The sequence below is a fragment of the Podarcis vaucheri genome, assembly GCF_965113315.1.
Source record: "Podarcis vaucheri genome assembly, chromosome: 7".
Classification (NCBI taxonomy): domain Eukaryota; kingdom Metazoa; phylum Chordata; class Lepidosauria; order Squamata; family Lacertidae; genus Podarcis; species Podarcis vaucheri.
In genome coordinates, this window is record NC_138765.1 from 77736456 (window position 1) to 77757667 (window position 21212).

The 21212-nt window shown below is 44.9% G+C and overlaps 1 protein-coding gene across 19 annotated transcripts in view; it reads right to left on the reverse strand.

Moving 5' to 3' along the window:
* The window catches only part of RERE (arginine-glutamic acid dipeptide repeats), a 358060-nt gene that overhangs the window by 198028 nt on the left and 138820 nt on the right, over positions 1-21212 (reverse strand). For 13 of the 19 annotated variants that reach the window (XM_082229762.1, XM_082229757.1, XM_082229756.1 and 10 more), the window contains 2 exons: positions 15209-15279; positions 14246-14308 (listed from right to left, as the gene is read on the reverse strand). In XM_082229762.1, the coding sequence (XP_082085888.1) occupies positions 14246-14308; positions 15209-15279 (134 nt within the window). The remainder of the gene's footprint in view (positions 1-14245; positions 14309-15208; positions 15280-21212) is intronic. The other 6 variants (XM_082229753.1, XM_082229760.1, XM_082229754.1 and 3 more) reach the window with 1 other exon arrangement.

Sequence of the window (21212 nt, forward strand, 5' to 3'; positions counted from 1 at the left end):
CAAAAGCTACTAGCCTGGAGGGAAGTACCTACCACCCCATCTCGCAGGCTACCGTTACTCACCCCAGGTGAGCTGAGTCGCTATTTACCCGCCTGCCATTCGTAATTTAAAGTTGCCATTTGCAGAACAGGAGCACAGCTGTGGATATAGATGGGGACCCTCTAGCCCCAACCCTCTGTGAGGTTCTGCCCTATTTGCCTGCCACTGGTTAGCCCCACACATGGCAGTGTCCCAAACATATGCCACTTACAGTGCTCAGTTAACGTGTGGCCCCTTGGTTTCCCCCGATCTCTTTGGTACAAGCAACCCAGATTGTGCTTAGCGTTCCTACAGACATGGGAGGGGAAGGGAGAACAGAGAAGGTCTCTTCCGTACCCATCTGCTGAGGGGGAGGCACAAATCTGTCTGTTTCCCAACCAAAACGGAAGAGGGAGGGGGGCCCTGATGGGAGAAGCATATCTGTAAATCAGCGACAGTATAAGGAATAAAAGGTTGCTCCCTCTCTCTCTCCACAATCTTTTCCCCACCCCTCTGTTTTAATAACGGTATGAAAAGGCTAAATGCCATCTTGGCAGAAGCAGATCAAAGATCGGCAAGGAGGGGGGGAATTATCCAAAAGGGATTCATAATGCAAGCTGGAATAATTTTAATACAAAACGCCCAGCAAATCTCACTCGCCCTCCTCCTCCCCGCACGCCCCCACTGACAAATCGCCAGCTGAGGTAAATCCCAGATAATGAAACATTGTAAAGAAAGGCTCTATTTAATAATTTAGCCCCTGTCAAGGAGTTGGTATTGATTCTTGTTTCCAGCGCGGGGAGAAAATGTTATCTGCAGCCTTACAGCTCAATGACAGCATCGGCGAATTTAATCACCGCGCAAGCCCCTGCCACACTGTTCTTAAAACTGTCGCCTCTGATTCTTTGTCATCCTGCACCCAGATCCCTGCCCACTGATCCCTGCCACCTTCTCACAACCTATTTGTCCCTGCAATAAAAAGATTTCCAGCGACTCACATTAAAAGCGAGCTGTCGATTCTCATTTGCAGGCAAAGCAGCTTTTTTTAAAAAAATTAACATTGCTACACATAGCCTCAACCCAATCTGCCTCTTGCATTAATGAAGTGAGCTTGGTGGCTTAATAGTCAACTTAGCCTCGATACAGAGGGTGATTATTATACCAGTCCTAGGACATCTGCTCCAAGGAACTGTGCTCTTCTTCTTTTTTTTCCACGGAGGGGAGTGGGAAAGGAAATGAATCCAAGGGGGAAAATGTCTTAAAGGGGAAAGGGGGAGATATGGGGAGAAATAATTGCTGCCTATATTAATCAGCAATTTTTCCCCTGTACCAAAAACCGGAAAAGGTCAAGCATAGTCCCACAACTGGCAAGAGGAAAATTAGCCCTGAATTAATTTAAAGCTGCAGCTTTGTGGGGGAAACACAGAGCCAATTCATTCACAGGGAGAACGAGAAACGAGACCATTAAAACACATAGGTGTTTGTGGCTGGTGCTGGGCCTCAGCACCCCCCAGGGAAATTTGCATTCAAAAGCATTATCCTGGCGTAATAAAGAATCTTAGCCCTCTTATTATTGGGCTCCGAAAAAAGGAAACTCTGTGAGGGCATTATTCCCTGTGTCTCGCTCCCTTTCCAGGTGAGAGAAGCAATTCTTCCCTTCCCTTTATAACCCTTTGGATCACATTAAAACGATCCCGCCGGCCCTCACAGCCAAGGTCATCATACACAGATTTTCTATTACAGGGCACTGGAGGCATTTCACAACTGTCTTTTTATGCACTTCTCTCTTTCCATCCACAGACTATAAATTGTTACAAGGCCCTGGGGCAATCCCGCTCTATGCTCCATTCAAATCAGCCTTCTAGGAGGGAAGAAAATCATCACAGACAAGATGCTTCAATCAAGTAAACACACAAGCAACAAAGGGCAACCGCACCGCCTCTAATAACCAGCCCCGTTTTATGCGGCAAACCCGCCATTTTTCAGGTCCTTGGACATGCCAGAGTGTTTCATTCTGGATGCAAAGCACAGCAGCCCTCGTTTGCATTTTAGAAAAATAGCAGAATATAACCAAATATAAAAACAAGCTAAAATAAAAATTGTGCCATTAAAATTCTTTGACTAGATATGCACTGGTTTCATTTGATTTTATGTTTAGAGTCAGGCTCTCATAAAAATGACAAAACTGTGACAAGGCTAGGGTGTTGTGAATTCATTTGCCCCCAAAGAGCTTTTAATAATTTCTAACATAGAAGAAATAACGTCGCAGTCTCATCTGGATTTGTGGGGGGGGGGGTTGGGGGGGATGCATGTTCTATCTTTTTTGTTAATCCAAATGGCCAAACCTCTCCACAGCACAGGTGCTGCACTGCATAGATGGAACTGTCTCCAGACCCCAGCTCTGGCACAGGACAGGACAGAATTGGCGTATAACACGTGCATTTTATACTAGGGTTTGTAGCCCACTTCTCCTTTTCAATTTGAGATGCTGAAATGTGAAAGCCTCCGCTTGTTCCTAGCCATCACAGTTATCAAAAAGCACTTGAAAGGAATCAAATCATGTGGTGCCAGACAGCTCTGTGCTTTAAAAAAGACACAGCCATAAGATGCTCGGGGGTGACTCCTTCACTCATGGGAGGTGTCAGAGAGTTAAGGTACTTCACCAAAGGCAAGAAAGCTGAAATTTGGGGAACATCTCACCCAAGGCATCCTATTTATGAGAGTGATTTGGAAGGGAACATCCAAGTCAGAAATGGGGAGCCTGTGGCAATGCCAGATTAAACCCCATGTAATTTTCTTTCAAGATCAAATCAATATTATTTTGATCCATTGTCGCGGGGGCCCTAAAAGGCCCCATAGCCCAGTACCTACTCTGCCTATTTGATAATTCGGCACTGGCCTTTGGCCATCCAGATGTTGTAAGCCCCCTGACTAATGGTGATGCTGGATGGGGCTTGTGGAAGCTGGGGGCCAACCACATTTGAAAGACCACAAGTTCCCCATTCCTAGATTTAAGTCAAAGCTCAAGACATGAGTTTTACTCCAATAGAGGTTAAAAAGGTAAAGGGACCCCTGACCATTAGGTCCAGTCGTGGCCGACTCTGGGGTTGCGGCGCTCATCTCGCTTTATTGGCAGAGGGAGCTGGCGTACAGCTTCCGGGTCATGTGGCCAGCATGACTAAGCTGCTTCTGGCAAATCAGAGCAGCGCACGGAAACACCGTTTACCTTGCCGCCGGAGCAGTACCTATTTATCTACTTGCACTTGACGTGCTTTTGAACAGCTAGGTTGGCAGGAGCAGGGACCAAGCAATGGGAGCTCACCCCGTCGCGGGGATTCGAAACACTGACCTTCTGATCGGCAAGCCCTAGGCTCTGTGGTTTAACCCACAGCGCCACCCGCGTTAGCACAGAGCAAATCCAGCAGAATGAGAGACATCCAATATTTGGGCTTTGGAAGCTGCCGTCCAGTCACAAAACTTGAAATCAAGCTTGACTTGAGGAATAATTCCCCACAATAGCCGGTAGTTGGACATGGTTGGTTGATTGGTTGGTCATTCATTCAGGATTTATACCCAGCTTTTCACTTAGCTTGACAAAACAGTGTACAACATCATTTATAGAGCTTATGACACTCTGGCAAAAGTGTCAGGCTCAGTAATAAAAAGGATCAGCATTAGTTGTGTGGACACTAGACCAAATGTCATCCTGCAACTCAACTGTCAGAATGAATGCACAGGAGATGAACACAGAAGCACCAGCAGCTTCAGAAAGAGCACCAGATGTATGTCTATTCCTTTCAGACAGAGGAAGCCCACTGTTGGCTTAACTAGCAAAAGGTTGCCTTGTGTGTACCAGCCCTGTAGCCAGCAAACTAAATCTTGATGCACGCACACTCTTCCTTACAAGTTCCACCAAAAGCAAACACACCTCAACCTGCTCCAGAGCTGAAGCTCCCCTCTTAGCACAAGCTCTTTCCTCTCTGCTCTGGGCCCTGAAATCAAGTTAGAAACACCATGTTTATATCAACTCTGCGTTACCGTAATCGTGTTTCCTGTTGCCCACAAATTGAATATGCCTTCAGTTCACTGCAGGATTAAGTTAAAAGGAGCAGATGGCGGTGCAGGAAGCTGCTCTTAAAGCAAATATCCTCTGTAATATTCCCTTACAGTGAGAGCTTCTCGGAAAGGCAAACCGCTAACAAAGGGGAAATGGGAGATATTCAGTCGCTGGTGCGCACGCTGCACTTGAGGTAAGAAAAGTAAGAGAGAGAAAAGAAAGACTCAGTGCTGGTAGGCTTTATTACTCTCTTTTTTTCTTTTTCTTTTCGATGCACAGACTACTACTCACTGTGGAGGGAGCCAACATTTCTATCAGCTCAGTTGTTGATACACAAGGATAAATTGCCTTCTCTCTGCTCCCTGCCTACCTTCAGTACTCCAGGTGCCAGACCCAATTTATGAGATGATAGTGATGACTTAGGCACCTGGATTTCTGCACTACTGTGCATAATTCAATGCTACTCATTTAAGCAAATCTTTTATATTCTCATTTTCCCTTCCAATGCACTGATCTTCAACTTGTGGTTCAGCACCCACTACTAGTTCATGGCCTGTTCCACAGTGGGTTGAAACTATAGCTCTACCATCATCAAAATGTGTGGTTAAAAAAAGAAAGAATTGGGTTGCCAATGCATGTTTGGGTCTCGGATATGAAAAGGCTACTACTCCCAACAAGAATTGCTGGAAGTGGTGGGGGGGGGGGGAATAGAAAAAAACAAATAACAGAAAATAGAAAGAATAATCCATCAGTAAAATAAATCACCAAAAAATAGCCAAGACTAAAAGCTGCAGCAAAGGACAAAGTACAAGCAGAGCCAACAATAAATTAAATTATGCAACAACAGAATCAAATGCTTGTTTAAAAAGAAGTGTAAAGGGTGGTTTTTGTATCTCTAAATAATATGAACAGCCTAAGCGTTTAAGAAGAGCCCTGCTGGACCATCAATTTCTGCACACTGCTCCAACCGCGACCAATCTGAGACCTCTGGAAACCCTCAAGCCAGGCTGTGAAAGCGACAGCCCTCTCCTGCAATTGACATGAAGTAATATTCTGTCTCTGAAACAGGAGTTGCATATAGCCATCATAGCTAATAGCCATTGATAGACTGATCCTCCATGAATTTGTCTAATCCTCTTTTAAAGCCATCTAATGCTATGGCAGCGAGTCCCATAAATTAATTACATGCTGCGTGAAGAGGTCCTTCCTTTTGTCTGTCACAAATCCACCCTGCTAGTCAGCTTCTCTGGATGACTCTCAAACTCTATTATTATGGGAAACGGGGAGAGAGGAAGAAACTTTCAAAGTAAACTGGCTGTCAGTGAAAACAGAACAGGTAACGCCCAGGAAGGGAGTTGTAAATCAGAAGTAGCTGTGGACATTAATGGGCTGCTGTGAGCTTTTCTCCACCATGTCTGCTGTTATGTGTAGGGCATGGCCACATTCACCTTGTATTTCTTGAGCCTATTTTCATCCTTTCTTCCCTCTCTGCCCTGGTAGTTCCCTCAGCCATACTAGGCTGTATCCAATGTTAGCCCTAACCCATTGAAATCAAGTCTACTCTTAGGGTATCATAGCAGGATACAACCCACTGCACTTACAGGCCCAATTCAGACTTCATGTTGATGTCCTCACCCTTGCAATAATTGCTTCCTGAAAGGAAGCGGGTGGGAAGAAAGCCTAGATGCACCAGCGAGGGGACAAATCCTCTCCTCTTCTCACTGACACGCTCAGGTAACAAACCCTGCAAAGCTGGCTAGCTTCTAATTCAGGGCTGGGAAGCCAGTGGCACTCCAGGTTGGCACAGCACCGTGTAACCTTTAGACACCAACTCCCATCAGCCTGCATGGCCAACAGTAAGAACTTAAGAAGAGCCTTGATAAGGCAATGGCACATCATGGTCCAGCATCCTGTTCTCACAGCGGCCAACTGGGAAGCCTGCAAGCAGGACCTGAGTTCAACAGCCCTCTCCCTACTTGGGATTCCCAGCAACTGGCATTCAAAGGCACAATGAGTAGTCTAGACCATCAACATCTGGTGGGCAACAGATCTGCACAACAGGCAAGACCATGTAAAGTGGTAGCCCTTAGTCCTCAACAGTGTTTCCACTGCTTTACTCTTTCAATTCACTAACTAGCAAAAGGGAAAAGACCCACCACTGGCTACGAGGCAATCTAATTAGCATCCATGCTGCAGAAGCTAATCAGCCTGAAAACTCAACCGGACATGCCAGTTCCCACTTTATTTTCTGTGCTACACACACACTGCCTGATTTACAGTGAAGTAAAACTCAAAGGCTTGCTAAATACAGTGGTGCCCCGCAAGACGAATGCCTCGCAAGACGGAAAACCCGCTAGACGAAAGGGTTTTCCGTTTTTGAGTTGCTTTGCAAGACGAATTTCCCTATGGGCTTGCTTCGCAAGACGAAAATGTCTTGCGAGTGTTCCGATTTTTTTCCGCTCCCCCCCTTTTTCTAAGCCGCTAAGCCGCTAATAGCCTTTTAGCCGCTAATCCGCTAAACCGCTAATAGCGCTAATCCACTAATAGGGTTGCTTCGCAAGACGAAAAACCGCTAGACGAAGAGACTCGCGGAACGGATTATTTTCGTCTTGCGAGGCACCACTGTATTTAGGCTATGAGCCAATCTCTTTCCATTTCAATAAGATTATCAGCTCACCAGCTCAACATTTTCGCGAACCCCATCGTGGTTCGGAGGCAACTAAAGCTCTGAATGATGGGTGCCTAAAGTACTGCATTCTACCACAGTGTCCTGTACACTGATTTCATCATCTGACACTCCACTCAGGATCTCCCCACCATCTGAAGTTAGGTGGGTGGGGACCAGAGAAGGGTCCTTTTCAGTAGCAGCCCCTTGTTTCGGAATGCTTTTCCCAGGGGTACTTGGCTCTCCCAAAGCTCAAAGAGGACATCTGTGAAGGCAGAGGAAGCTCCAAAGGACCTGAGGCATAGTGGGGCTTTGTTTTCGCTGCTCAGCCTCCCCGTCTAAAGGCTGGTGTGTAGGGCAGCACAGCAGCAGCAGCTTTCTCGCAGGTCCTTCAGCCTCTAGCTGGCCCCAAAGCTTCAACCTTTAGATATTTGGGTCTGGGATGAGGAAAGAGTGGGAGAGAGTGGTGGAGAACAGGAAAAGAAGGGCATTTGAAGGCTTTTTAGAGGGTGTTCCCAACAATTTCAGCTACAAGTGAGGGGACTGGAATGTAACCCCCATGTAAGTGAGGGGACGTCTGTAACTCAAGTACCAGAAAACAAAGACTGCTGTTAAAAATTTGCTCAGGCTTTTAAACAGGCAGTATCAATTTACTGTATGATGTTTTACCTGCTTTATGGTAGTTATACGCTGAATTTCCCCACAGTCACTCTACACTGTTGTTTTGTATTTTAAGTTATTGTCTCGTGCAGCTTAGCTGAAGGGGGGTGGGCACTCAAAAGCTTTTATATAAACAAACAAACAATCTGCTCCTATCATGTGGATGCACCTGAAATACCAATTTCTGAACAATGTGGATATGGGCAGATTTTCCCAAAATGGAAGACAGAGGTATAGGGCAAAGAAGAAAAAGGCCAGTGCCGCCACCACAGAAGAATAGCAGTAACAGACCACCCCCAAAATATAAACAAATGAGCCAATGAATGACGCTGGCGGAGGGGAGATTGTCTTTATATTGCAAACAGCAGAGCAGCTAAAGCACTAACGGCAAGGCATGACAGCTAGCAAACATCCAAGAGATCAGCTTCTTGGTAATTAGTCAAGATAAAAGAACTGAAGCTTTTCAGGAGTTAAGCAAATCATGGAGCTCTGCCCACACACCCCCAAAAACGAAACAAGCTTTTAAATCCATAACATGCAAAAACAGAGAAGGCATTTGCCTTTTATGGGCTTCCTGGAGGCAGCAGGGTGGCTGATGCAGGATAAAAGAGGATAGGCCAGATCAGTGATGGGGAAACCTCTGGCCCACTGGCTTAATTGCTTATTTTTATCTATTTATTAAATTTATATCCCGCCCTTCCTCCCAAAGGGATGAAACATTGAAAACAATTATAATACAGATGCAGATTGGGAAACATCTCGACTTAAAAGTCTTGTTGGAAGAGGAATGACTTCAGTAGGAGCTAACAAGGCAAGAGAAATGTTGAATAATAAAGGAGAGGAAATTCTAAATAACAGGGGCCACCACACTAAAGGCTTGATTCCTATGTTGTGCAGAACAACCCTCCCGGTAAGATGGTATCTTCAAGAAGCCCTCACCTGCAGAATGCAGTGATCAACTGAGTATATAAGGAGTGAGAAGATCTTTCCAGTATCCTGGTCCCAAGCTGCATAAGGATTTATGCATCCAAACCTGCAGCATGAAGTTAGCCTGGCAGCTAATTAATCCCACCAGGCCTCCATCTTTGGCTTGCAATGCTATTTTGACCAAGCCATGTCTACCCACCTTACATGAGATGCCATATATGGTATCAGTTGTGGGGCAGGAAAGACACGACTGGGTCAAAAGGGGATTTGCAAGCAGACCCTATGAAGCATTTGAAAAGCACAGGGCTGTGCCTTTACTCACATGCTTTGATTGCAAACCTTGCAGGCAAAACTGGGTCACCCAGCATTGAGAGGTGGGCTGTCCTGACCGCCTATCACTTCCGCACCCCTGGGTTAGATGAATCTTTGATCTGATTCAGCAGCGCTAGTCCTTATTTAATTTTTTTAACAAACAGTTGTGACACTACCATGATCATTAACCATGCTGTAGAGCAGGGGTCAGCAAACTTACCTCGCCTCAGGCCGGTGTCTCCAGCGCTCATCGCGCAGCGGGCTGGAGGGTGGGGGAACGTGTGCCCACATGCGTGCGCACACGCTATTTCCGGTGCACTTCCAGGTTGGAGGAGCACCGGAAATAGCTTGCGCGCATGTGCACGGGCCTCCTCTGACCCGGATGTGCACCAGAAATGCTGCTTGCGCGTGCACAAACAACGCATGCGCACAAGCTATTTCCGGTGCTCCTCCAACCCAGAAATGGGCAGCTGCACAGTGCAGTGCCGGTAAGAGCGGGCGGCCACCGCCGCAGGCCAGATAAATGAGTCCCTCGGGCCTTATCCAGCCCGCGGGCCTCAGTTTGGGGACCCCTGCTGCAGTGCAGCTAGACAAAAAGCATCTGTAAACTGATACCAGTTTACAGGTCTGAATGCTGTGGTAATTAAATGGGGAGGGGGAGATCTCATCAGTATGAGGAGGAAGCAGCAATTGGTCACAGGGCTTGCCTTCCGCCTCTGTGCATTTATTTCATTTTATTTCGTGCATGCTACACAAATCTTCCAACCATCAAGACGCGCGCAAGGAAAATTAACATTGAAATGCAATCCCCATGAGCAGGAGAGCCTGTGTGGCATTGTTCTGCATTCTTACAATTCCGCAACATGCCTCTTAAAAACAAGGTTGCTGCCTTGATCACGATGTCTGTAGACAGTAAGTGTAAAGTGACCCAAGTCCACTACAAGGGCATCTTGTTCCTTTCACAGAGAGGAACACAGGTGCAACAAAGCCCATTCACCATGTACACTGCAATGCAACAACAGCAGTGCCACCGTGTTCCATTACGAAGAAAAACAAATAGCCCCCCTAAGCCCAGTTTAGAAAGCTATACACGTCTTTTCGCACTTTGGAGAGGGCCCTGTTCAATTGCCACATCATCTGTTACTTTACGCACTCCGATATGCCGCAGGCAAATGGAAAACAAGATTACTCTTGTCCAATCAAGAAGGGATTTGCATGAAGTATTTGGGGGCTCCTGGGTACTTGGATACCTTATCTAAAAAATAGGGCATTTAAATAGGTACTGAGAACCCAGTTAGCTATTTAGGAAAAAACTATTAAAAATATAGTTTATATCTGCCTCCCACAATCCAGTGCCCTCCAGATGTTGCAGGAATATAACTCCTATCAACTCTGACCACTCAATCAGGCTGCACTAGACCAACAAACAGAACCAGCACCTGTTCATTATTCCTAATGAACATATTGAATGAAGGGGAGATGTGGAAATATAAAAACACGGTGGGGGGTCCATTTTGGAATTTTTTTCTGCCCAGCAATATCTGAAGAGCACCTGGTTAGGGAAGGCTGGTACAGGATCACTCCCACCTTTGATAAGCAACCAGCTCTGGTGTGATCATTCCAGGAGGAACGAAAGATATTGGCACAATATCTCACAAAGTTCTGTTCCAATGCAGAACCAGGTCAAAATGTTTACAAAGGCATATGTGTACCTTTCTGCCAGTGTATGCATTACTATATTAAAACTTGCACCACTCTGGAAACTGGAGGTTCTCATGCAATCAGAGCTATCCTGCAAAAGCAGAATTAATGGGGGGGAAATGGCGTATTAGTGAAGACATCTGGCATGTTATAACAAGAAAAGTTGCCGTTGCTGTCTGGGAGCCAGTAATCAATTTTTTGCCTCCTCCAGCTACTCTATCATTACACTGAATTAGGATCTGCGAGTGAGGGAGATATATTAGATCATGGTGCACAGCAGAGCTTTGCCAACCGGATCTGGTTCAGATCAGACTAAAACAGTTTGGCAGTCTGCTGTGCCCTTAAAAACAAATCAATAGTGTTACTCTCTATGCTGCAATGTGCTGGGTGCCAGGAAATGTTAAGGTTTCCTGGAGAAAACACACAGAGAGACGTCTACCGACCCCTTTCCACTTTCAGATACACTCAAGGACAGCCAGTGGAAGGGCAACCAATTAATTTTAGATTTAAATCTGCATTTAAAAAAACACACACACAACTGCAAGAGGCCACTGGAGAAATACGAGTGATCAATTCTAGACAAGTCAGTCAGCCAGCAATTAACGCAAAGGCAAAAGTTTGCAAAGAGGACTGGAGTAATGAGGAAAATTTACAACTGGGCCACCAGTTAATGAGCAAGAGAGACCTGGTGAAAGAGGCAGTAAAACCACTCTAATATTATGGCAAAGGGAGAATAGACTGGAGCCAAAATACAGCCCAAGGAAGATTTTGGGAGGGATATGGGGCAGGAGAAAGAGAAAGGAGAGCAACTTCAAAAAGAGGGTATTTAACTGGGACTATCCATACGGCTTTCCTTGCTGCCAAGATTCCATAGTGTCACAGGAATAAGGATATCAAGCCAGCACAGCCTTGAAAAGATTTTTCCCCAGGCTTCGCTCCCTTCCATTCTGAAATCAGGCTACATTTTGGAGCTGAAAGGGCTCTCCTGCCAATGAGCAGCTGAGCTCCAGACCTGGCACTTGTCTGCTTCAAACAGCAGCACAGCCAGCAGCGCCGGCAAAGGTGCAATTGAGAGCTCTTGGTCTGTACTGGGTGGTCTTTGTGAGAGTGTGAGATTTATGCCAACAGAGACTGAAGGCTGCTCATTCAGAACTGCCACCCTCCTCTTGGCAGTGTTAGAAACTCACGATATATAAGCCAGGTGCCAAATGGCACCTAGGTTACGGTCACCACAATGGAAAGTCTATTCGCAAGGGGGTTGGACTAGATGACCCTTGGGATCCCTTCCAATGCTACAATTCTACGATCTCAACTACATTGCTTGGCTGTAGCTTGCTCTTACAACAATTCACTTGTCCCAGGATGCAAGAAGGAGAAACAAAGAAAGTGAAAATGGAAATGGTATTAACTGCAGAGCTTTTTAAACTGTTGTCACCAACCTAGCACCCAGAAATCACCACGTAGTCGCAATTGGACCCACTGCTGTAACACCTCCTTTCTGCAGCTATTCCTCCACTCTCCATTTATTTATTTATTCCCGCCCCCAACCCGTGCAAAGCTGTGATCACATAAATAAAGCAAGCGTGAGCAAGTTACCTATATCACTGTGTGCTATTTGTATGGTATGATAATGTATTTTCCTTTCATTCACGGTTCCCTGAAAGCTCTTATGGGTGAATAATGCAAAAACGGTCAAGATGTTTCTAACAGTTGCTGCTTATTATATGTTGTAAAATGAAATAAAAACATTTTATTTCATTTTTGAGAGAGATGGGGGGAGGGAGAGAGCGAGAGCGAGAGCGAGAGAGAGAAGCAGGCAGGCTGTAAATATAGCTATTCCATAAAAGAAAAGTCAGCATCATGGTTAAGAGTTATACATCACTGCCACCCTAAGCTAAATGCAAAATCTGAAAGCAAGAGATTTAAGAAACACAAGGAGGTTGTCAGATTGTGCAGTGTGTGTGTGTGTGTGTGTGTGTGTTGTTGTTGTTGTTTTTAAAAAGAAGATATACATAAAGGTACTAAAACATATTGTGCTCCGCTTCCCACGCTGTTTTGCAGACAGCTTTAATGTGTTGTAGCAGACCAATACTGACAACAGAAGCTTCAGCTTTCATTGCTGTTAATACCCTAAGCAATTACTGTTGCTCAGCAGGTACTCCTGCCCAGAATGGCAACTCGCACTGTAATCCAACATTATTTTTTTGCAGGAGCAATTCCTCCTGAACACCAAAGCACCTGCTAATGTGCAAAATTGCATAAATGGGGCTTAAAACGTCTCGTAGCTTTAAAAGCCATCACTTTTAAAAAAAACACCCAGTATTGTTCATGTCAGAGTATTATTGAATTTGCTAGAGAGCAGGGATTGAAAGGGGGGGAGCGGCATAAAAAAAGTTTTGTTTTTTTTTAAGGAAGCTGGACTGGCTCCAAAAATCAGAAGGATGTGAAAAATTACCTGTAAGGGGAGAAACTGTACATAATTGAGATCTCCGGGGGGTAAAAATAGCAGACACATAAATATTGAAACAGACTGTCAAAGTAACCAGGGAAAGGAAGCACATTCTCTAACACCGCAGCTTTACAACGTTAACCAGAAGCAGCAGGGGAAGGGGGCGAGAGAAAAGGGGGAAGGCAGGGAGAAAGAAAAAAGAAAGATTTGGGGAGAGGAACAGATGGTGGTTTACAGAGCTGAGCAACAGGCCACCCAAATATGTGTATTTTATTTAAGTTTTTGAAAAACAGATCTCTTTCTGACCTCAAGAGCAACCTGGTAGGAAGTTCCTACATAATGCTGCTGTCTTAAGTCATGTGTGGTCAGCAGATGTAGGTGGCAAAGGATGGCAGACCCACTGGGCATCATGTTCACATGGACCCTGCGCTCAATACACCTAAGCACATTAGGCTCTGGCACAGAATGCTAAACCAAACCATGGCTTGGCAAGAATGAGCAACCAAGCAGGCACCTGGAGAGAAGATGGCGGCTTTACAATTACATCTGAACCTGGACTTATGGTTTATCTCCCCCAGAGTGGTATGCCATAGAACAATCCTTGGCTACAGCTCATGGATTGAAGTTGAATCCTGACAAGACAGAAGTACTGTTTTGGGGGGACAGGGGGCAGGCTGGTGTGGAGGACTCCCTGGTCCTGAATGGGGTAACTGTGCCCCTGAAGGACCAGGTGCGCAGCCTGGGAGTCATTTTGGACTCACAGCTGTCCATGGAGCCGCAGGTCAATTCTGTATCCAGGGCAGCTGTCTACCAACTCCACCTGGTACGCAGGCTGAGACCCTACCTGCCCGCGGACTGTCTCGCCAGAAAGACCTACATTGGCTCCCAGTACGTTTCCGAGCACAATTCAAAGTGCTGGTGTTGACCTTTAAAGCCCTAAACGGCCTCGGCCCAGTATACCTGAAGGAGCGTCTCCACCCCCATTGTTCTGCCCGGACGCTGAGGTCCAGCGCCGAGGGCCTTCTGGCGGTTCCCTCATTGTGAGAAGCAAAGCTACAGGGAACCAGGCAGAGGGCCTTCTCGGTAGTGGCGCCTGCCCTGTGGAACGCCCTCCCATCAGATGTCAAAGCGATAAACAACTACCTAACATTCAGAAGACATCTTAAGGCAGCCCTGTTCAGGGAAGTTTTTAATGTGTGATATTTTAGTGTTTTTTGGTTTCTATGGAAGCCGCCCAGAGTGGCTGGGGAAACCCAGCCAGATGGACGGGGTACAAATAATAAATAATAATAATAATAATAATAATAATAATAATAATAATAATAATAATGTGTGCCTGCAGGTAAGCTTTGCAGCAGGTGACAAAGACACATCTCTGCCCAAGACCCAGTATTGTCCACACTGACTGGCAGAGACTCGCCAGCATTTCAAAAAAGGGAGGCTCTCCCAGCCCTACCTGCAGATGCTGGAGATTCAATCTGGGATCACCTACACGCGGAGCGGGTGCTCTACCACTGAGCTATGTTCCCAAGGTTGGTTACATAAAAAATACAAATAAAAGACAACAGAGGACAGTGTAACCGACTTAAAAGAGTCAGCAAGATATCAGAGGTCAACGTAAGCACAATAAGAAAAGGTTAAAATTATACCGAAAGTGCTTGGGAAAATAAAAAAGGTCCCCCGTCTCCCCGTAAGGTAGATGCCAAGTTCTCCAGGGAAAGTTTCCACAGTTTGGCCACCACTAATGTGAAGGCCCTCTTCCCAACTTGCCATCCACCCCACCTCAGACAGCAGGAGTATCCACAGAAAGCCCTCTGCTGAAAACAATAAGGCAAGGTGTGGGAAACCTGCGGCCCTCCAGATACAGCTGAACTACAATTCCCATCAGTCTCAACAAGCATGGCCAATGGCCAGGGATGGTGGGAGTTGTAGTTCAACAACATCTGGGGGGCCAAAGGTTCTTGCCTAGTGAGTCTTTGCTGAAGATCTTAACCTACAGCTGCATATGGAGATTAGAATGCATGGACAAAGTCTGGCCTGGTATGTAGCAGCTTCCTATGTTCATACCTAAGTCCACAATGGTAAACATGCAAGCAATAGGCACATACTTTGTGCAGGTCATAAAAGTAAGGCATTTCTTCCTTATCGTTCATAGGTGCCACACATTTATAGCTTATGAGAAATTACCAGAAGTGCACTAGAATATAACATTGTAGTAACCGTAGTAATTACATAAAGTGGCACCTAGTAGCATGTTCAACCTCACAATGCAAAAATAAAGACTGTCAAAGAACAAGATATAGGTAAACAAGAATCATGACCATGGAGAGTAGCAACTGCCAGGAAGGTTTTGGTTGCAATAAAAACTAGTCTTTGAAAAGTTCCCAATATTATGTTTTTAAAAATTGCTGTTGCTTACCAATTTGAAGTCTTGAATGCTACAGATGAAGTATGGAGTGTTTGGTCGCCGACTCTCAATATACACGCAATCTTTAAAAAAGAAAAAGAAAGGAAGAGAGTTAATCTTAAATTTATGGCAGCTAGTTCCTCTAGCCTGACAAAAATGCAGAGAAACCACACAATCTTTTCTATTAGATGAACAACTCACAATGAAAAGTACTATAAAATGTGATCTAGTGCAAAGAAAATAAATGAATAAGTAGGTGAATAAAAATGTTTCTGCCTGGCACCTAAAATGGGGCTAGGCGTGCTTCTTTAGGGAGAGAATGTCCTAAGCAGGAAGCCACCACTGAGAACACTCTCATGCTGCCACTCTCGGCACTATCTGCTAAGGGAGCACATGGAGAAGAACCTCATGACAAACGTACGGTCTGGGCTGGTTCATGTGCGAAGAAGCAGTCCTTAAGATACTGGAGTCCTGAGCCACATATGGCTTTTGTGACACTTTATATTGTTTTAAGGATCAATTCTCTAGGGAACTGTGTCACAAAAACAAGTACTGCCAGAGTGATCCCCAGAATTAAACTGGAGCAATGACCAGATCACAACCTAACACAGTTATAAGTCAATCAAGGCAGGAAACAAAGTCAAACTTCTTGCAGCTAAATAGTCATTAAAAATCCAACAGTGCTAACCTGGTTTTGCTCCTAATCGTGAAATCACTTACTCTATGACAAGCACAAATTATTTATATGCTGTATGACCTTTCAAAGTAGCCTCTACTGTAAAATTGCACAACATATCCTACAACACCCTAATTCTATATTTTTCACTACAGACTTTATTGTCACTGCCTCTTGATAAGAGGACAGGAAAACTCATGTTCTTTCATTAGATGAGAATGGCTTTTTGCTTTTTTGCTTCCATGAAACAATTTATATAGGAAGATATAAGGAGGTAAGCTAGTAAGAGCCACTGTGGTATAGTGGTTATAATGTCGAACCTGGGAGACCCAGGTTCAAATCCCCACTTGACCATGAATTTTGATTTTGAGCCAGTCACTGCCTCTCAACCTAACTTACCTGACAAGACTGTTGTGAGGAATGAGGAGGGGAAGAACCATGCATACCATCTTAAGCTCCTTGGAGGAAAAGGCAGGGTATAAAGGCAACAACAACCATTTTTTTTTAAATCTGGTGCCCAAGTGGTTATATTTGTCATATGTTATCATAGCATAAAATGTGCCGGCTGCACAAAAAATCAGCACCTGCACTGGCTTCAAGCTGGCTAGCACTGGCGGACTAGATGTCAGAAAACAGGAAATCCTCTTTAGAGTGTCTATAAAACACTCCCCAATCTTTTGCAGATAGGCATCAAATGTTTCCCCGTTCTGGCTGATTTGCACATAATGTAGCATCCAGTGTGTCTGTGTGTATGATCCACGGTGACTCAAGTTCCCCAGATGGAACTTCCTCAAATACAGGGCTCTCTGAGAAAGCCCATTCAGACTAAAAACTGCAGGGCTTCTCAAGCAAGAAGAAACAACTCTACTTGTCAACAGGCAGCTACATTAGTAATCCAAAACTGAGAAGGGAACTGCAGTTGTTGAGGGGTTTTGGAGGAGGAGGAGGAGGAGGAGGAGGAGGAGGAGGAGGAGGAGGAGAAGAAGAAGAAGAAGAAGAAGAAGAAGAAGAAGAAGAAGAAGAAGAAATAATTCTATTATAATTCTCTGCAGGAGAAAGTTTCCATTTCTAAAAATGTCTCGTTTCATAACATTAATTAGTAGCAGAAATAATGGTTACAATACCAGTCAAATCTGACAGTGTTTAAAGATGCAATTAACATCTTAAAAATCAGATCCCAAGTCGATTTAAGACACCGGGAAATTTCCTGATTCAGGTTTCTTTCTTTCCTTGAAAGCCTTTACCACCGCACAACAAACCCAGTATCCCTTGGTCAGGGTGGGATGGGAGTCTGGTGACACCAGAGCGCTAATAACATGCCACTGTCCCAATATAAAGACCCAGAAAAGTTCCTGCCTTTCCTCAGTCTGGAAACCTCATTGCTGAGAGGGATGGTCATGACGGTAGGTTCCTTCCAAACTCCTAGGCTGCTCTGCTTGCCCCAAGGGAACAGTGGTTTTTTTCCTAGAAAAATAGGTGCTGGTACTCACCATGAAGTTGTTACCATAAATGCCACAACAAAAAGGAGGTGCTGGTACTGTGTACCCTTGAGTACCCCCTGGAGAAAAAACCCCACTGCTTGGGTCCATTTTTTAGCCAGAGTCCCAGACACATACTCCCTTCCCGCTAGAAGTTTAGGTGCAGAATAGGGGTTTGCATGGGTTAAAACAGAAAGATTGAGGGACCTCCAGCTATATCATTAACCTCTTCAGCTGCCCCCTCTATCTCCTTGTCCTTTAGTCTTAGGCTGCATCCTGTTTATTACTTCCTCTACCACACACTTCCCTCTCAGACCTCGAGACAAGAGTTCGCCTTCTAAATATCCTCTGAGAGAAGAAGAAATGAGCCAACATGACTAGCTTGTTCTCCTCTGGACTAGTTAAAGACTAGAACTAGAAACCTTTTCTAGCAGAGTTATGCATCTACGGCAATAAACAGCTTTATTATTTTCTTACTGAAAAGCAAAAGGAGCCAGTGTGGTGTAGTGGTTAAGAGCAGAGGACTCATAATCTGGTGAACCGGGTTTGATTCCCCGCTCCTCCACACGCAGCTGCTGGGTGACCTTGGGCTAGTCACACTTCTCTGAAGTCTCTCAGCCTCACTCACCTCACAGGGGAGGAAAGGGAAAGGAGATTGTTAGCCGCTTTGAGACTCCTTAGGGTAGTGATAAAGCGGGATATCAAATCCAAACTCTTCTTCTTCTTCATATCTGTGTAATTGTAATAGGTAAAGCCTACTCTCTAACCCAGATTCACTAGCCAAACATGGCTCACTTGGCATTCTAAAGGGTTTCAATAGGTAATTGATCTACCAGCTCTAGCTGAAATTCACAGGGGTTCCCCCCAACCTCTGTCTCTGATCGACTCATTTAACCCCACTACATAGAATTGAGGGGGGATGGGGAAAGAGAAAGAGAAAGGGGGTGTGGACTATCAAGGCAATCAAGAGTGTCTCTTCTTTCCTTGTTATTTTTGTTCCTTTTCTATTTACTGAACTGCCCAGGAGCTGCAGATGGCTCCTGAGACACCGTTTGGACACGACGATGTGCCTCTTCCTTTTCTCTCTTGCTCACTTTCTGGAAGCGTACATGCTGTTCTGCCAAGAGGCGTAGCTGTGAATAAACCACATGCAGAATATATTGTATGCTCTCTCTCTCTCCCTCTCTCTCCCCATTGCTTTAATACCTAATTGTTGAAGAAGTGGGAGGGGAAAAGAGGAGGAAAGGAGACAGAGTCGAGCAATAGCTCTCCTTCTACATCTCTTTACAGCCAGCAATTCTAAGAGTGCATTATCTTCACTATAAAGTCTCTTACGTTTATGGAAATATGTCTTTCATCCTGAAAGATTATATACCACAAACTGAAATTGAGGCCATATGCTGAGGAATTAATTTCTTCGATCACTGGAGAGGGAGAGAGAGGCAGGCCCAACCACCTCAAGGGATAAAATTCCTGCAACTGCTTAAGTGTGATACCACAAAATAATTCAACAGGGTGGAATGCTTAAAAACAAACTGACATTGAAGGATGAATTTAGATAAGCTGAGAGTATTATCAAAGATGGGATTTGACAGAATTTAAGCCTCTGGTTCTTTTGTGATAGGAGTGATGGGGTTTTATGCTGCCAGTGAGAAGGGGGAAGAGAAGCACACCTCATGTCAATGATTAGATACAGGATTTCAGTTTACAGCATCACTAACAAAGAGACCAGGACAGGGGCCACTCCATATACTGCACCTAATTCAGCCACGCAGGTGGAACATAGTCTCTCTCTGCCCTACTTGGATATGCTGAGGGTTGGACCTGGGAACTTCTACATGCAAGGCAGATGCTCTCCCACTAAGCTTTGACCCACCCCCTATGGGAGACAAATATTGTGTTCGCAGCATGGTTGGAAAAGGTGGTCCAACTGCCTCTAGCATTTATTTGTCCCTTAAGTTGAAACACAATTCGGGAGAAACTAGTATAAGAACACAACAGCCATGCTGGAACAGACCATCTAGTTCAGAATCGGTGGCCAACCAGCACTGAAGGAGGTCAGGGGTGGTGATCTGGAAGCAAAGCACGCAGCAGGCAAGTAAGCCGGTGGGGACAATCCAAAAAGCGACTTTGTCTTCACTCAAAAGAGCAAGATGCTCACATTGAGAAGCCTGGCCAAAGCCTGAAAATTTATAGGATCAAGAGGAATCCTATTGGCCCTATCGTGTCACCTGATAAGCGCTGCACTAGAAGATGCAGTATTGCTCTCCAGCCAGCCGCACCAACCAATGCTGATCTTGACTGGTATATCCCAGTCCTGGCAATCAGCTGCAGTGGCAGACAGTATAAGGTACCTGAGATTCACTTGCCAACAACCTGGGATGAGAGAATGGCAGGCAGGCAATCAAAATGTCACATCCATCCAGCTGGACCCAACATGTGAAAAATCATAACATATCTGAAGCTGTGGATCAGAATGTCTCACTTGGCAGTGCAAAAAGAAAAGAAAAAAGAAGAGGAGGGGAAGAAGGGTGAACAGGAGGTTTCGCCTTTGCTGCTTTTAAACCAAAGCCTCCTTTCAAGCGTCAAGCTGTAGCCTGTGTTTGAACTATACACCTTGGACTTCCACCTCGCTGGCACTTCATCATCAGGAAGCAGATTCCTGGCATGTCATGTCAGCTTGACAAACCTGCACTCACCAGATGCATCCTGGTAGAGCTAGCTGCAAATTCATGACTCAGTCCACTAAAGCACAAAGAGATGAACTCAGATATCATGAGGTTCTACAAAGCTGTTTGTGGTTTCTCAGAGAAGTTTAAGATCTTTCAAGAGGGTTTGTGTTTGTGGTTCCCTCCCCCATGCATTTTTTTTTTGGGGGGGGGGTAAAAGTTGAAAGATAAATTCACAGGAAGAACCAAAGCACTGCAAACACAGCAGAAATTTAAAAGAACAGGAAAAATAAGAACTTCTTCAGAAAATTAGAGAACTCTTTCTTACAGAATTTACCTGACCATCAATACCTACCTTTGCTACTTCCTTTTTGGTTCAGAAATATGTAAAAACTAGAATTTCCATAATCATTTAAAATACGCAGACACAGAAGTTTTTAAGTGAAGCAACTAGGAAACAATGCCACTGGAAAACAATGTCAGGTGTCAGTTCTGCAACAGAATCTTTTCCATTTCTCCCTCCCCTTAATGTTTCCAAATTCCTTTTACACCACTGCCAGGAAAGCTTTCACTACAGTTGCTTTTTTATTTTTAAAAAAGGCTCTTGTAAAACACCAGATGCCAGAAGCTAATCACTTCAGCTACCTACAATCTGCCAGTGAAGAATCCCCAACAGAGGGAGGCTTGAAGTAGCAAGGGTCCCTTGGCACATCACCACTTGAAGTCGCAAAGCCCTCAACAGCTATGTAGGCAATGCCCCCGGTTTCCGGTTGTTCTTCTCACGTTGGATTGGTATTAAAACAAAAATAAATTAATTCAACATTTGTAGGCCTTTTCGGAGGTGAGAGTAGGTGGAGGTGGAGAGCTCCCACCAGATTTTATGATCCTGCACTGCAAAGAGCTGCATAAAAATTCAGGTTCCTATATACTAGCACGGAATTGTTAGTCGTCTAGAATATTTAAGAGTTCTTCCCAAACCATTCTTCTGCCAAAATGAAGAGGAGAAATGGGGACGAGGGAGAAGAGAAATGTGGTTTGTTGAAAACGAGTATCAGATTTGGTTCAAATCCCTGTCCAGCTCACTTAAGTATCACTGAAAATATCACTCTCACTCTAAGCCACAGATAAATGGACAAAGATACCTTGAAAGAAAATGTGAATCAGAAGCAAGGTTGTTCTAGTTATAGCGGCGT